This window comes from Colobus angolensis, unplaced genomic scaffold (assembly GCF_000951035.1).
Source record: "Colobus angolensis palliatus isolate OR3802 unplaced genomic scaffold, Cang.pa_1.0 Scaffold104, whole genome shotgun sequence".
NCBI lineage: Eukaryota > Metazoa > Chordata > Mammalia > Primates > Cercopithecidae > Colobus > Colobus angolensis.
In genome coordinates this window covers 8732964-8750954 of record NW_012111364.1, presented here as the reverse complement: position 1 = coordinate 8750954, position 17991 = coordinate 8732964, and the positions used below count along the sequence as shown (strand labels likewise).

General features: G+C 36.6%; 1 protein-coding gene across 1 annotated transcript in view; it reads left to right on the top strand.

The window, feature by feature from the left end:
• GLCCI1 (glucocorticoid induced 1) overlaps nucleotides 1-17991 on the top strand; it is a 155200-nt gene that overhangs the window by 105645 nt on the left and 31564 nt on the right. The window contains exon 8 of the mRNA XM_011943520.1: nucleotides 15947-16060. Coding sequence (XP_011798910.1) covers nucleotides 15947-16060 — 114 coding nt within the window. The remainder of the gene's footprint in view (nucleotides 1-15946; nucleotides 16061-17991) is intronic.

Below are 17991 nucleotides of genomic sequence, written 5' to 3'. Positions count from 1 at the left end.
GTGAAATATTACATGTTCTTACTCATCATAAGTGGAAGCTAAAAAATATGTATACATGGACATGGCGGAATAATAGATGTTGGAGACTTGGAAGGGTTGGAGTGGGGTGAGGGATGAAAAATTACCTAATGGTTACAATATTTAGGTGATGGTTCCACTAAAAGCCCAGACTTCAGCCAGGCGCAGTCGCCTACACCTGTAATTCCATTACTTTGGGAGGCCAAGTGGGGTGGATCACCTGAGGTCAGAAGTTTGAGACCAGCCTGGCCAACATGGTGAAACCCCGTCTCGACTAAAAATACAAAAATTAGCTGAACATGGTAGCGGGCTCCTGCAATCCTAGTTACTTGGGCGGTTGAGGCAGGAGAATCGCTTACACCCAGGAGGCAGAGGTTGCAGTGAGCCGAGATCGGGCCACTGCACTCCAGCCTAGGCGACAGAGCAAGATTCTGTCTCAGGAAAAAAAAAAAAGCCCAGGCTTCCCTACACAATATGTCCATGTAACAAAACTGCACGTTACCCCCTAAATCTGTAAAAATAGATAATAATAAAGTATTTCATCAAAGAGTAATTCATACATTGAATGGCAGATGACCACATGAAAAGGTGCTCAACATCATTCATTAGTCATTATGAAAATGAACATTAAAACCACAATGAAGGAGGTGTGGTGGCCCACACCTATAATCCCAGCACTTAGGGAGTCTGAGATGGAAGGATCTCTTGAGCTTGTGAGTTCAAGACCAGCCTGAGCAACATAGTAAGACTTCATCTCTACAAAAAAATACAAAAGTTAGCTAGGCATGGTGGTGCATGCCTGTGGTCCCAGCTACTCAGGATGTTGAGAGAGGTGGATTGCTTGAGTCCAGGAGTTTGAGACTTCATTGGGCTATCCGTGATCATGCCACTGCACTCCAGCCAGGGTAGCAGAGCAAGACCCTGACTCAAAAAAAAAAAAAAAAGAAAAATTAAAAGCTATAGTGAGATATAATTAACACACACACACACCAATGACTATTATTTAAAAGACGGATTAATTCCAAGCATTGGTTAGGATTTGAAGGACCTGGAACTCTCAGGCTTTGTTAGGAATATAAAGTGGTAAAACCCCACTTTGGAAAACACTTTACTAGTTCCTCAAAAAGATAAACAGAAATTTAGCATACAACCCAACAATTTCATTCTTAAAAGTCTGTACAAGAAAAATGAAAACACTTGTGTACATTGAGACTTATACACAAATGTTTATAGCAGCATCATTCAAACTTAATCCGTAAATGTATGGATGTGCTTTGTTCCATCGACCTGCCATTCTCCCATCATTCTCCCTCTTCTTGGTCTTCCTTTTTTCCTGGGACACAATGATAGTGAAATAGGCCAATTAATATCCCTATGGTGACCTCTTAAGTGTTCAAATGAATGGGAGAGTCATACCTCTCTCACATTCAGTCAAAAGCTAGGAATGATTAAGCCTAGTGAGAAAGGCATGTAAAAAGCCAATACAGACCAAAAACTATGTCTCTTGCACCCAAATAACCAAGCTGTGGATGCAAAGGGTAAGGTCATGAAGGAAATAAAACTTCTACTCAAGCAAACACAAGAATGATAACAAAACAAACAGCATTATTGCTGATATGGAGAAAATTTGAGTGGACTAGTTAAAAGATCAAACCAGCCACAACATTCCCTTAAGCCAAAGCTTAATCAGAGAAAGGCCCTAATTCTCTTCAATTCTGTGACAGCTGAGAGAGAAGAGGAAGCTGCAGAAGTAAAGTTTAAAGCCACATTGGTGCTGAGGTTTAAGGAAAGAAGCCATATCTATAATGTAAAAGTGCAAGGTGAAGAAGTACTAAGTGGTGATGTAGAAACTGCAGCAAGTGAACTGGAATACCTAGCTGAGATCATTCATGAAGGTGACTACACTAACAGGTTTTCAATATAGACAAAACAGCTTTATTGTGGAATAAGATGTCCTAAAGAAAGGACTTTCATAGCTAGAGAGAAGTTGATGATGCCTGGCTTTAAAGGACAGGCTGACTCTTTTGTTAGGAGCTTTTTTTTTTTTTTTTTTTGAGACAAGGTCTTGCTCTGTCACCCAGGCTGGAGTACAGTGGCATAATCATAGCTCACTGCAACTCAAGCAGTCTTCCTGCCTCAGCATCCCAAGTAGCTGGGACTACAGGCATACACCACCACACCCAGCTAATTATTTTTTATTTTTATAGAGACAAGGTCCCATTATGTTGCCCAGGCTGGTCTCGAACTCCTGGGCTCAAGCAGTCCTCCTGCCTCGGCCTCCCAAAGTGCTGGGATCACAAGTATGAGCCACCACACCTAGCTGCAGCTGATGACTTTAAATGGAAGCCAGTGCTCATTTACCATTCTGAAAATCCTGGGGACCTTAAGAATTATGCTACATCTATTGTGCTTGTACTTTACAAAGTGGAACAACAAAGCCTGGATGATAGCACATCTGTTTGCAGCATGGTTTACTGAATATTTTAAGCCCACTATGGAGACATACTGCTCAAAAAAAGGAAGAGATTCTTTTCAAAATATTACTGCTTATTGACAATTTGCCTGGTCACCCAAAAGCTCTGATGGACATATAAAAAAAATTAATGTTTTCATGCCTCCTAACACAACATCCATTTTACAGTCTGTGAATCAAGGAGTAATTTCAATCTTCAATTTTTATTATTTAAGAAGAACATTTTGTAAGGCTTACAGGTACCATAGATAATGATTCCTCTGATGGATCTGGGCAGAGTAAATTGAAAACCTTCTGGAAAGGATTCACCATTCTAGATGCCATTAAGAATGTTTGTGATTCATTGGAGGATTTCAAAATATCATTAACAGGAGCTTGCAAGAACTTGATTCCAACCTTAATGGATGACTTTGAGGGGTTCAAGACTGGAGTGGAGGAAGTCATTGCAGATGTGGTGGAAATAGCAAGAGAACTAGAATTAGAAGTGGAACCTGGACTGGGTGCAGTGACTCATGCCTATGACCCCAACACTTTGAGACTGAGATCACTTAAGCTCAGGAGTTTGAAAGCAGAGCAACATAGCAAGACCCTGTCTCTTTGAAAAATAGAGGTGGACCTGGAGATGTGGCTGATTTGCTGCAATCTCGTGATCAAATTTGCTTGAATGAGGAATTGCTTCTTATGGATGAGCAAAGTAAATGGTTTCTTGAGATAGAATCTACTCCTGGTAAAGAGGCTGTGAACATTGTTGAAATGATAACAAAAGATTTAGAATATTACATAAACTTAGTTGATAAAGAGTAGCAGGGTTTGAGAGGTTTGACTCCAGTTTTAAAAGAAGTCCTGTAAGTAAAATGCTATCAAACAGCATCACATGCTACGAAGACATCTGTTATGATAGGAAAAGTCAGTCAATTTGGCAAACTTAACTGTTGTTTTAAGAAATTACCACAGCTGCTTCTGCCTTCAGCAACCACCATCCTGATCAGTCAGCTAACATCTGAATTCCTTCACCATAAAAAATATTGTAACTTGCTGAAGACTCAGATGATCGTTAGCATTTTTTAGCAATAAAATATTTTACAATTAAGGTATGTATATTGTTTTTAGACACTACTGTTGCACACTTAATAGACTACAGTATAGTATAAGCATAACTTTTATTTGCACTTGGAAACCAAAAAAAAATCGTGTGACTCACTTCGTTGCTATATTTTTTATTTCTTGTGGTTGTGGTAGTCTGGAATCAAACCTTCAATATCTCAAAAGTATGCCTTCGTTCAGCAATGCTGCGGTAGTGTGAAAGCAGCCATAGGCAGTATAGAGTAGGTTTGACTATGTTCCAGTAAAACTTTATTTGCAAAAACATGTGACAGGCTAGATACGGCCAGCAGAACATAGCTTGCCATTCCTTGCTAAGTGAAGTCAGATGAGTAAGACTACATGTTATATGATTCTAGTTTTATCAAAATTCCAGAAAAGGCAAATCTATAGAAAGGAAAAAATGCCTATTATGGTTGCCTGTGACCAGGAAACTGGTGATTGGCAATAAATAGAATGAAGGGAAATTTAGGGGGTGATGAAAAATTCCTGAAACTGGATTGTGATTCTTGTTGTATAACTCTGTAAATTGATGAGAAATTTATTAGAAATCACAAGGCACACTTATGAATTTTACTATTACGATGGATGAAGTTAATGGAATGTAAATTATACTTCAATAAAACTGAAAAAATGGAATCGACATAAAAGACTAATGTGATTTTCATGAAGACACTAAATTCTGTATAATGGGCTATAAATATGATGAGAGTACATGGGTGAAGACTAAACATGAAAAAGGAAGAATAGTTGTAATAGATGGCAACAATTATAATTTGAGAAAATTATGAAAAATCGAAACTACTGTTGAAGCACTAATTTTTTTTTTTTTTTTTTTTTTTGAGACAGAATTTCTCTCTGTCACCCAGGCTGGAGTGCAGTTGTGCAATCTTGGCTCACTGCAAGCTCTGCCTCCTGGGTTCACGCCATTCTCCTGCCTCAGCCTCCTGAGTAGCTGGACTATAGGTGCCCGCCACCATGCCTGGCTAATTTTTAAATATTTTTAGTAGAGATGCGATTTCACCATGTTAGCCAGGATGGTCTCGATCTCATGACCTCGTGATCCACCCGCCTCAGTCCCGCAAAGTGCTGGGATTGCAGACATGAGCCACCGCGCCTGACCAAAGCACTAAATATTATTAAAAGTTACAGACCACTGAAGTTCAGTGCTTTTTGAAATAATGTGTCATCATTTTCCTTGACAAAGGATCAAATTAAACAGTATTACATCCATTCCTTTTTGTTCTTTTTTTTTTTTTTTTTGAGACACGGTCTTGCTGTCACCCAGACTGGAGTGAAGTGGTGTGATGTCGGCTCACTGAGGCCTTGACCCCCTGGGTTCAAGTGATCCTTCTACCTCTCAGCCTCCTGAGTATCTGGGACTACAGGCATATGCCACTACACCTGGCTAATTTTTGTATATTTTGTAGAGACAAGTTTTTGGCATGTTGCCCAGGCTGGTCTCAATCTCTTGGGCTCAAGTGATTGTCCAGCCTTTGCCTCCCAAAGTGCTAAAATTACAGATGTGGGCCACTGTGCCTGGCACATCTGTTCTTCATAATTCACATGTATACTCTCCCTATCAGATAATTTGCTTCAGGATTTCTGATTAAAATGTCAGCAAAAGCACTTGTATATACTATGCCTTTACTTTGCTCCAAGCCTATAAGAATGCAGTGTGAAAAAATTTAATCATAAATAAATACATTTTATCTACATTTAAGACAAGAAAAATCTCAGCAGACCATAGAAATAGAAAAGAAAGTCTTAGTGATGAGTGGATGTTGATGCTTACAGTAAGTCCTCAATGTTGTCAGTAAGTTCTTGGAAACTCTGAATTTAAAGGAAATGATGTATAATGAAACCAGTTTTACCAAGTAGGCTAATGGACAGAAACAAGAGTTAAGTCCTTTATGGCATATTTCTGGTTATAAAAACACCACCAGACTTCTAGATAAAGACCAAAAAACTTTAAACATTGAAATAACTGAACTGGACATAAATTTAAGAAAGAGTAATAAAAATAAGATATTATAATTACCCAACTGTTCCAGTGCAGGGTCATGAGTGGCCACAGTGTATCCTGGAAGGTTAGTGCACAGGGTGAGAACCAACCCTGGACAGGATGCCATTCCATCACAGGGCACACCTACAGATGCACCCACACTCACTCAGACTGGGAACATTTAGACACGTCAACATATTAGGGATGTGGGAGGAAGCCAGAGTACCCAGAAAAAAAGCCATGCAGACATGGGGAGAGATTGCAAACTCCACGCAGTGGCCCCAGCTGGAATTGGTTGTTTTCCATCAATATGGTGAAAGGACCTATTTTACAGAAACCTAGGTGATCTTCGTGGGAAAGAGAACCAAAATATTTTGCAAATGGCAGGAGATTGGAACTGGATTCTCAGTATAAAAGTAGGGAACTGGGACCGTGTTTTAGGCAGTGCACCTATACCTGAAATACTATACCTGAAATAATTCCACCCGACACTGTTGGTATTTTCCTGTGACTCAATGAGGCAGTTAGGCAAAAATAGGAACGTAACCTCATAATATAGGTAGAGGTAGCACCTGGATTAGAGCTCTACTTATGAAGGACCAAAGTTCCAGTCTTGTTAATGTTAGACCTGCTTTGGAGCTGTGTAACTCCAGAGGGCGTGAGTAACCATGCAACCACACAGCAGGCAGGAGTTCACAGAGGATTAAACTTCCACATAAAATGAACTTGTAACAAATATCTTAGGAAACATAAGGAAATATATTGCCATAAGAGATATCAGACATATTAAGTAGGATCATTTACATCTGAGGAAATGAGAGTAAGAACCACAATTCCAAAAAAAAAAAAACCTTATAAATGTTTAAGATTTTCAAATGAAGTCATAATTCACTATGAGAGAAGAAGTAAATAAGAACAGGTGGAATGAAAAGGGGCCACTTGCAAATCTTGTAAAACAAATTGATAAAAATAAACTGTTGGGTGGATTAAAGTCAAGTTGGCATAACAGAAGAGAGAATTCGTGAATCAGAACTATCAACTGGGAATTGAAATTGAAACTTAGGATGAATCAAGTCACCTAGAACGTAGAACAAAGAGGTAAAGAGGTTTAAAACGTGAAAGAGAAGAGACATGGAAGACATAAACCAAAAATAAAATTTAGAGCCCTCCCTCAACCATCTGAGTGGACTCCCTCCTTTCAGCCAGGAACTGAAAGTTAGCCTGAAAGACTGTTTCAGGTCATTATGGGAAGCAGGGGTGGATATGCCTCTTTACACCCTCCTCCCTTTTGGAATTTGGGAAAAGCTGACCAGCATTTAACATCAACACAGACCTTAAGTTTGATAAGAAACATTTACAATCTATTCTCTCTGAAGCCTGCTACCTGGAGGCTTCTTCTGCACAATAAAAGTTTAGTTTCCATAACTTCTTATTGGAATCCAGACATTGCTTTCTATTGATAATAACTCAGCCAATTGCCAATCAGAAAAAATTTTAAATCTACCTATAACCCAGAAGCCCCTGCCTCGAGTTGTCCTGCCCTTGTGGGCTGAACCAATGTATATCTTAAATGTATTTGATTGATGTCTCATGTCTCCATAAAATGTATAAAACCAAGCTGTGCCCCAGCCACGTTGGCCACATGTTCTCCTCAGGGCTGTGACATGGGCCATGGTCACTCATATTTGGCTCAGAATAAATACCTTCAAATACAGAGTTTGACTTTTTTTGTTGACAAAGATAACTGAGGAATTCCAGAATGTAAGAATAGTGTCAGGGAAGAGAAATTTTCCAAGGCTGAAAATTTGTTAGATTTGGAGAAAGATGTGTGTCTTCAGATTGAAAAAGCTACCAGTTTCGATGAGGAGAAACAGGGAGGGAAAAACAAACAAACAAAAAACACCTCTAAATATAGCATAAAGGAACTGTAGATCAAGAACACACACACACACACACACACACACACACACACACACTCTAGCAATTAGGGAAAAGTATATTACTTACAAAGAAATGGCAACCAGGTTATCAACGCATTTATTAGAAATCACAGTTAATGCTCGTATACAATGAAGTTGTGACCATGTTAAGGAAATGAATCTAAGTGAAACATCATTTCCCTTTATGAAAAGATGGATTTTTCTCCAGTGCATTGTATTTACTGGAGATTTGCTAACCCAGCCTTTATTTAGATTATACAGTCGTTTAATTTCTGAACAATTGTGTGCATATACTTTTCCATTGGTTAGATTTGTGTTTCCTTGCTGAAATAACACAATAATTTAAAATTAATGTATAAAGCATAAGTAGGGTTGAAGACGTCTACTAAGGAAATAAGGATTTAATGAATACTTACCACTTTTTACAACAGTTAATTTGCACACATTTAGTTGAGGTAAAAACGAAGAAAAGTAGATGCTTAAGATAACTTTTTAGCATTCATTATCAGCCTTTTGTGACACTGCATTAGTTTATGTAGTGTCAAATCTGATTAACATCAAATGAGTAAGACTGTATGCTCAGTATTGTGTAAAGCATCTACCATTTCAAAAGAAGCTTTAGATACAGTCTACTTCTTAAAGAGCTTAATTACATATTAGACAGCACAACTAAGACTTTTAAGTGATAATCACAAAAGGACTTGATTATTAGCTCCCACTACCTTTATTCAGTGACAGAAGTTCTTCTGCCCATGATAGAAAATTAGAATCTGATCACTCCTAAACTCCTGTGTTCCCTTTAAGGGAGTAAATGCTTTCTTATCTCTTATGATAATCAAATCTTACATCTCTTTTTATGTTTTTAGCTACTTCCCTTCTCCCAGAGTGTACTGCTGCTGGGTGACTTATCATGGGTGAAGGGATCCCAGGGGCTTCTTTTCTCTTTCTTGCTCATTTTTCCCCTAACTCCAGAGTCTCTATTTCTGACTTTTGTGGAGTTGGAGCTTGGAAAAATGAGGGAAAAGGAAACGGAATAGAAACATTCCTACTTGACTGTTACTGTCATAAGAGCTTTTACTTTTTCTGGGCTTAACGGATTTTTAAAGTCAACCTCTCTTATATTTTCATGGGTCTTTGGAGATCCCCTGTTCTGCACATCTCTTACCTACAGTTCTTTCTGGGTTAGTGTATCTTTTACTCTCTCCTTAGCCTCTAGAATTCTAGAAATAACCTTCAGCTTCTCAGCTTCTCAGCTGCTGAGCTCTATTTCACTTTCTTGGTGGCCTTCTTACGAAGGACCTAAGACAATCCTTCATGATGGCTCACTCTCAATGGCTCCTGAGAAACTCTCACCAATTTTTTTTTGGGGTGTGGGGGGGTCTGGTTAATACAGGGAGTTTAGATTTATTCTAATGCAGCAGTAAATCTGTATCATCCTACCTCACTCTTTTCAGTACGCAGAGTGTGAATCAAATACCAGTCCCCTTAATTATGGGGAACATACATCAGTCTTTTCAAGTTGTTCCATTAAAACTCCTCTCTTTTCATTTGAGGTAAAGGAGGAAGTATACTGTCTTAGGTATTAGATTTTATTTTATCCTACTTGGAACCTAATAAGGTAACCTGTTACTCTTTTATGAATGCTGTCAGAAGACATGAGACTCCTGATTTAGAGACAAGTGACTTTATTATTCACAGCACAGCAGGTATGAAGAACATCAAATTTATGTCAATTCTCCTGGACCTCAAGTCCCATGGGGAAATTAGGAAGCCTCAGATGGATCCTTACATACAGTAGATCGTATTATAGAAGAGGAACACTGAGCTTGGGTAATCCATTGCTTTTATGACAAGCAGTAAGCACATTTACTCTTTGTCCCAGAGGGAACATAAGTAAAACTGTTATATTGTTGTTTTCTTTTTTTTATTTTTTCCTATTCTGATGTTTATAAGCAAAATTGAAAAAGATAGATTTACTATTCTTTAAGGCACTCAGTGGAAAGAAGAATAAAATCACATATTGCTTCTTTATTTCACCAGTAAGCACTCTCATTAGTAGGTTATATTTTTTTTAGGTGGAACCATCTGAAGGAGTAAAACAAATGATTAGGGATGTTTCTCGCTTCCAGTCAAAATTGATTAATGAGTATTATTGATAGGGTCTCCTTTTTAAAGTAAGACTTTCCTTATACTTGAATAAAACTATAGTTTTACTGAGAGGGTACAGTCTGCCCTCACATTCTGTTCATTCTTGGTATTTTCAGTACATATTTGTAATGATATTAGGGGAAAACAATTTCAATAATGGTTTCTCTGGACCTACAAGATAATAGTCTGAATATTTTGTATGATCTCTTTGAAATCAAAGAAATTATTTTATAAACCTTTTAAAATACATATATCCAGTAAAGTCTCTGTCTAAATTAATTGAATTGTAAATATATTTTATAATCCTTTTATTATCTTTTAAAAACCAGACCCCATAGAAATCACAGTTAGTGATAGCAACAATTTTGAAGGAACAATAGGAACAATTTTGAAGGTCACACAAATTGTTTATCAAAAAATATAGAAAAAATATAGTAAGTTAGTATACAGTCATTTAATCGCTTCATTAAATTTTTCCTCATTATTATTTCAGTTTCACAGCTTGTAATATCTCCAGCATTAAAAAAGAAAGTTATGCAGTGGTTTAAATTATGAGCCAATAGTTATTTATTGGTAGTTATTTACAGTTGAACATTCACACAGTGTTCAGTAGCATTGCTAGGTAATAGAGGTTACAAATGAAAGATATAGAACTAGATTTGCCATTTTTTAGCTATTTCACCTTGGGAAGATACTTTGTTTTTGAATTTTTCTCATCTGCAATATTATAAATTTGAGGCATCAGATGAGTTTGTGAACAGTGTTTTTAAATTTTCATCTGGTATTGTTAAAATGTCTCTGTTGACAAATATGGTTTATTAATAGTTGTAAATACATTTCCATATTAAAACTTATGTGTATACAAATTCTCCCAAAGCCAGCTATATCTGTAGAGGTGAATCTGGGGGTTCAGGGGTGCATGGTATGTGGAATCTCTGTTCCTGGATCAATGGGTTTATGTGAAGTCTGCATGTGGGCAAGCATGTCTGTTTGTCAATGGATGTATAGGGGTTGATGTGCTTACAGATGACCCCTCCCTGTGTATATATACTGTGCTTTCACGTATGTGTTTTCTTTGTGCATGTTTGTATGCATGTGTCGAATGAAGAGCAGTTTGTTCATCAGGGTTTACTTACTGACACTTTAAAGAAAAACAGGAAAACAACACTGATTATTCATACTTATAAGAAGGCAGAAGAAGTTTAAAATTTTTATTTTTAGAAGTTTGAGATTTTTGTTGAAGGATATAGTATATAAAATTTATGTGTTGAGGGATATAATATATAAAATTTGCTTTTAACTAGTCTATAGACCTTTCTTTTGGGACACGTGATCTTTAAAGGCATTAAAGTTTGTCATATATTTCCCGTTTTATAAAGAAGAGAATAACAGCTTGAGATTCATGATTTTTCAAATTATATTTTCATAAAAATTACTTGAGTTAATACTTTCAGTGATTGTTTTGGGGAAGGAGTTATCTCAGTTCAGCCTTTGTCACCTTTTCCATTCCTATTTGTCTGTAATTTTTGTAAAGCTTTATCTCCTTGTGAGGTGTTAACTTCATTCTCCAGTCAGTATAGAATGGTGACGAAGAGAGCAGACTCTGGAATTCCACTTACTGAGTCCAAACACTTGTTTACCACTTAACAGTGTGACTTTTAACAAGATTTTTTTTTAACCTTTCTACCTGTATTTCTTCACCTCTAAAATAATAATAATAATAATAGTACCTATCTCATGTGCTTTTGTTGAAAAATAAATGAGATCATTCACATAAAAGCAAGTAGCAGAGTGCCTTCTACAATGCTGGTACTCAATAAATAATTAAATAGGAAACTTTTAATGATGCTTTTCTATTGTTAATTGACACAGTCGTCAGACAAACTGGCCTATAATTACTCTTAATAATTGCTAGAAAGAATATGTTATTAGGCAGAAGTGCATCATCAGAGCATTTTCAGCATGTTGAATTATAATTTGTTTAAAATTATATTACCTGCATTTGGCAAAGGATGGATTTCTACTATAGGAATATCCCTTTACATGAAGAGGGTGTGTTCTAATGTCTGTTAATTGTTAGAAATGTCATTAACAGAAATAGACATCATAGTTGTATGCTTGCAGAGGTCTTCTGTTTTCCAATAGCTCATTCCTCTTTGCTGTGCAAGGCAGGAAGCATAGCTCCCCAGCCCTCTTCAGTAATCGGCATGATTCTCTCTTCTGTTAGTACTGTTTCCTACTAAGAACCTTAGAACCTAATTATGGCCTTGGGCATGTCATTCATTTCTCCATCCAGGTAACTGAACTAAGAATTTTTGCCTAATTTGAGTCAGGTCTCTGCTTTCTGCCCTTGAGCTATTACCTTGAGTGACCTAGTATTGAGGATATAAGCACTTCCCCAGAAAATCTTCTGTGGTCAAGGCTACTATGTTAAAATAAAAGAACACCCTTCACCCCGGCAATGGAAGGAGAGTTCCAGTTGTTTGATGTCTTTGTCATTTTTTGGTTTTGTCATCTTTTAAGTTTAGACATTATGATGGGTGTTAATTTATATTTCCCTCATTAGAATGATGTTGAGCACCTTTTTTATGCATACTGACCATTTGGATATTCTCTTTGGCTAAGTACCTGTTCAAGTCTTTTGCCTACTCTTGGACTTTTTCTTATTGCTTTGTAGGTGTTCTTTACATACTGTGGATATGAATTCTTCATTGGATATATGTGTTGTAAATATCTTTTCCCAGTATATGGTCTGCCTTTTTATTCTAATGATGTCTCTGCCTTCTTTTTCAAAGATGAAAAGAATTTTAGTTATTACTTTTGGTTCCTGTTAAATAGAATTTTAGCTTTAGTCACCATGTTCTGGACAGGTGCTACCCTATAGGTCACCTTTGTGTGAATTAGATAAAAACATTCCCTCTAAGTAGATGCAGCCCCACTAGCATAAGATTTTTTTTTTTTTTTTTTTTTAAAGGGCAGTGTCTTTTAGTGAAGGAAAAGTCTTCTTTCAGGTAGCCTGAGTATTCTGCTAAGGCTACAGCTTGCTGAGTAGTAAGTTGGTCTGGCCTGAATTTACCCCTCAGTCTGGTGCCTTAATGCTTGCTTAACATTCAAACCGCAAACCAAAGATGGCACCCTAGGGCAGGTTATCTTTAAATATTCAGAATTTCTAACTATTGAATACAAATTATTATAGTTTATGTATTGGATTTTCTCTTTTCAAAAGGTTGTTCTTAAGTTGTGGGGAGCTAACTTCCAAAATTAATTTCCTAGTTTTGAGTTGGTTATGTCTTAAAAGTTTGGTTATCAGTTAGATGTCTCACACCCAGGATGTATTTTTCCCACTGAAACACTGTTCTGTGGAATCTTGGTTTATAAACCAACCTATAGTAGTGCGATAGAGAGACCTTAACCACTGTATGTAATGGGTGGTCTTTCTATAGCAAATATTGTTTAGCGGTCTGTCTTAGGGTAGCAGTGGCATACTTCCCATGTTGTCCTAACACTAGAAATAAGGATTACTTCTCTTTCCAGCTACCTATGATGGTTGTGCTTGTATCATGGTGCAGTGGTACCTGTGGATAAGAAGGATGAACTGAGGACACCAGGTCTCTTGCTAGTGATAACCTATAACATTTTTCCTGGTTTTAGGCTAGCTCCCTTCTTTTTTTCTTCTCTTCCCAAAGCCCCCAAATCCTGCTTCCTTTCTCAGTGCCATCACTTAGTCCTGTTAAGATTTCCCATTTCCCTGCTCTATGGTGGAATATAATTCTTTCTGAGAAAGATTTCTGTCTTCTTCAGTCCTTGAGGCAAAAGTGCTCAGCCAGTCTTTTGAGGATGAGGGTTTTGGTTTTGTATTTTTTGTTTATTTATTTTTTAAAATGTTAACAGTAGTGGGGGAAATAGGACAAAAATAGCAAGTAAACAGAGCTAATGTTACTAAGTTTTCAAAAAATGTGTTTCTGGTTCTCAGATGTTAAGTAAGACCAGTTTCTGGTTTTTCTTCATTTAATTTCATAAATGCTTTAATCTTTTCTTTGTGACTATGCTAATTTCTCTCTCTATAGTTATTATTTATTCCTTGTGGCCCAGGATCACATATTTCCTAACTTTTTCATGTTTTTTTTTTTTTGTTTTTTTTTGAGACAGAGTCTCGCACTGTCGGCCAGGTTGGAGTGCAGTGGTGGGATCTTAGCTCACTGCAACCTCCACCTCCCAGGTTCAAGCAATTCTTTTGCTTCAGTCTCCCAAGTAGCTGGGATTACAGGCCCACACCACCACGTCTGGCTAATTTTTGTATTTTTTTTAGCAGAGACAGGGTTTCACCATGTTGGCCAGGCTGGTCTTGAACTCCTGATCCACCCTCTTTGGCCTCTCAGAGTGCTGAGATTACAGGTGTGAGCCACTGCACCCAGCTGACTTCTTCCCTAACTTTTTAAAACCTTGGAGCTAGTGTAATTGGGACCTGTTTCAAGTTGAAAGAAGGCTTCTCACATACTTCTTGACTAGAATTTGAAATATGCCAAGTATATAATACATATTTAGGAAGATGGACTTTTATCCTAATTCTCACTGAATTGTAAACACGAGCATAACTATGTTATATCCCAAAGAAGGTCTGTCTTTGGAATTCACAGTACATGTGAAAAGCTATACGATTGTATTATTTAGGTCGGTAATCTAAGTGAAGTAAGGTTTGTAGCATGATGTAGGCTTTTTGTCTTCAAGGGTTTATTAAGTCGGCTTAGAACAAAACTTTTCTGGCTTATTTTGACATCTCAGAAGCCTTGAAAAAATAGGTTGACTAATAATTATTTATCAATTTTAAGGTTTTTAAATATTTTTTAAATGAGCAAGTACAAATTATATTTTTAATCTCTAGGCATTCTGAGCTCTTTCATATAGGCTTTTCTGGTTTTGCTTTTATACCTCTGTCCTAATTAAATGAATTGTACAGTTTAAAATCCTATTTCTTTTTTATCATAGAGAATTGTTGGTCTTGATTTATATTAATTACCTACAAATTTTGATCATTTTCTTATGAAAATTAATGTTCTCTGCAAGAAAATTATATCAGTTCAACAGAGAGGAAGGAACACAAATATTAACATAATCTTATTTGTACATCTTTTGCAAGCACATTTTATGAGAGATCCATAAGCTACATAGAGCTTTAAAAAACTTAAAGGCATCTAAAGATCTCAGCATAAAAGAAAGGATATAAATTCTTCCTTGTTTGGATGCTTCATTTTCTTCTATATTGTTTTTTCTTCTACTGTTAACCATAGGTAAACATTAGTTTTCTCAGCAACCTATATACTTTTACCCTTGAGCATTTATAGGCTTTAATAGTAATTTCCTGTTGTACTTTATATTGCCATAGTTATTCAAGGTAAATATTTAGGTAATTTTGTAATACGTTGTATCTTTGTTGTATCTCTCTGGGCTCATCGTAGATGTTCAGGGAATAATTATTAATTGATTAACATCATCTTTTCTACAAGGAAAATAATACCAATATTAAATGACTTCTCCCAAATTGTTAATGGTTTCCTTTAAAATACTCAGAAATTTTTTTATATCACCTAAAATATGTAAATAGTTTAATGAATTCCAGGTCATATTATAGTAATGACTTTTCTGTGAAACCAGGGAAGTGTGAACCTTCCTTTTAGGAGAATGTACCCTAAATTATATTTGTTTTTATAGGTTTTGTGATTGAAGAGTAATATATATAGTAATATATTAATAATTTACTAATACTAAATAGCTTTGATTCTCTGCAACATTATGGGATTTACAATTTTAAAGTGTTTAGTAATTGATAAACTAGATCCATTTTGTTTATGTAAGACAGGAACTTAGAAACTGATGTGCCTATGTTTAGAATTCAGGTTTAACTTTAATCAGTAGGCATTTGAAATGCTATTTTTCATCTTATGAAAGGTTTTCAAATAGGAAGATATTTCTGGTGTTACAAAGGTAAAATCTGAGATAATCTGGGTAAATGTAGTTAGCATATTTACCAATAACACTATTAAAATTTGTAAAAGTGAAGCATTTGTAGTATATATTTATTTCTCATTTTTAATAATCTTAATCCTAAAAACTTGCAAGGGTAAATCATTGTGGTGAAATACTGTCTCTTCTTAGAAACTTGAAATTTTTTTAATCAATACCCCAAAACTGAAGAAATAAATATAAAAATTTGGTATTCACTTTTATTCTCTTCTTGCTTCTCTTTCCCTGCCCCCAAAGCAGATCGCCAAACTGAGGCAGCAACTACAACGCAGTAAACAGAGTAGTCGTCACAGTAAGGAGAAAGATCGCCAGTCACCTCTTCATGGCAACCATATAACAATCAGTCATACTCAGGTAGGCTAACTTCTTCTCGTCCAGATTTGAATAATTACTTTTAGTTCTTTGAGGAGGAGAATTCATCATTTCAGCATTAAAAAAAGCCATAAATCTTTAGCTCTACTAAATTACTAGTTTGTTAAATTGTTATAAAAAGATTATTAAAAAGCAGTCAGGCGGCTGGACTTGGTGGCTCACGCCTATAATTCCAGCACTTTCGGAGGCCAAGGCGGGTGGATCATGAGGTCAGGAGATCGAGACCATCCTGGCTAACATAGTGAAACCCCGTCTCTACTAAAAAAATACAAACACAAATTAGCCGTGGTGGCGAGCACCTGTAGTCCCAGCTACTTGGGAGGCTGAGGCAGTAGAATGGCGTGAACCTGGGAGGCGGAGCTTGCAGTGAGCCAAGATCATGCCACTGTACTCCAGCCTGGGCGACAGTGAGACTCCGTCTCAAAAAAAAAAAAAAAAAAAAAAGCAGCCAGGCATGGTGGCTCACACCTATAATCCTAGCAGTTTGGGAGGCCAAGGCAGGCGGATCACTTGAGGTCAGGAGTTTGAAACCAGCCTGGCCAACATAGTGAAACCCCATCTCTACTAAAAATACAAAAAAATTAGCCAGACTGGTGGTGGGTTCCTGTAATCCCAGCCACCTGGGAGGCTGAGGCAGGAGACTCACTTGAACCCAAGAGGCGGAGGTTGCAGTGAGCCGAGATCATGCAACTGCATTCCAGCCTGGCTGACAGAGCGAGAATCCATCTCAATGGATAGCGTTCTCTTAATAACAGATAAAACAGAGGATAGTGGTCTCAAGGATGATACTGACCTGGATTGAAACCTTTACTTCCTTCACTTATTGAGCAACTATGGGCATTATCTCATTCAATCTTTCTAACAGTTCCTTTACCCATGTTTCTCTGTATCTCTATGTATTTTATCCCTATTTTACATATGAAGAAATTGAGGATTAACATTCTTATTTTACCCTAGAAATAATTACTAACATATCCCATGGAACCAAATAGTCGTGTAACAGAAGAAACCCACGCCGTATATCAAAACAAACCCCGATTAGAGTTTGCTTCACAAAGATAAGGATGATTCAACATTAGGAAATGTATTAATTTAGTTCATTGCATCAGGAAACCAAAGTAGAAAAAACATTTGATTTTTTAGATGCTGAATTACACTTGATAAAAACTCAGTATCTTGTGATTAAAAAAAACTCTCTTACTAAAAATAGGATATTTCCTAATGTGACTAACTGCAAATACAGTAAGATCCTAACAATAAAATATTAGTAGCGTAATTGTTAAAAAATCAAGTCAAGGATGTCTGTAATTATTGATATTATTTTCTAGTGGTTTAGAGGTTCTAGAACAGGGCAGTAAGAAAAAATTATTACTACTTACATATGATATTATATATTTAGAAAATCAAAGTGAATTAACTAGACTATTAAAATAAATGATAGGATAGCTAAAATGAAAATTACTGACAATACCAAGTGTTGATGAGGATGTGGAACAACCAGAACAGCCATACATTGCTGGTGGGAACACAAAGAAGTACAGCTACTTTGGCAAACATTTTGTCATTTTCTTAAGAAGTTAAACATATGCTGACCATTCAACCTAGAATTTTCACCCTTTGGTATCAATCCATGAAAAATAAAAGCATATGTCCACACAAAGACTTGTACATGAATCTTCTCAGAGGCATTATTCATAATACTAAAAAAAAATGGCTCTCTCACCACTCCTGTTTAACAACAAGTTCAGGCTAGGGCAATCAGGCAACAGAAAGGGTATTCAGTTAGGAAAAGAAGAAGTCAAATTGTCCCTGTTTGCAGATGACGTGATTGTGTATTTAGAAAACCCCACTGTCTCAGCCCAAAATCTCCTTAAGCTGGTAAGCAACTTTAGCAAAGTCTCAGGATACAAAAT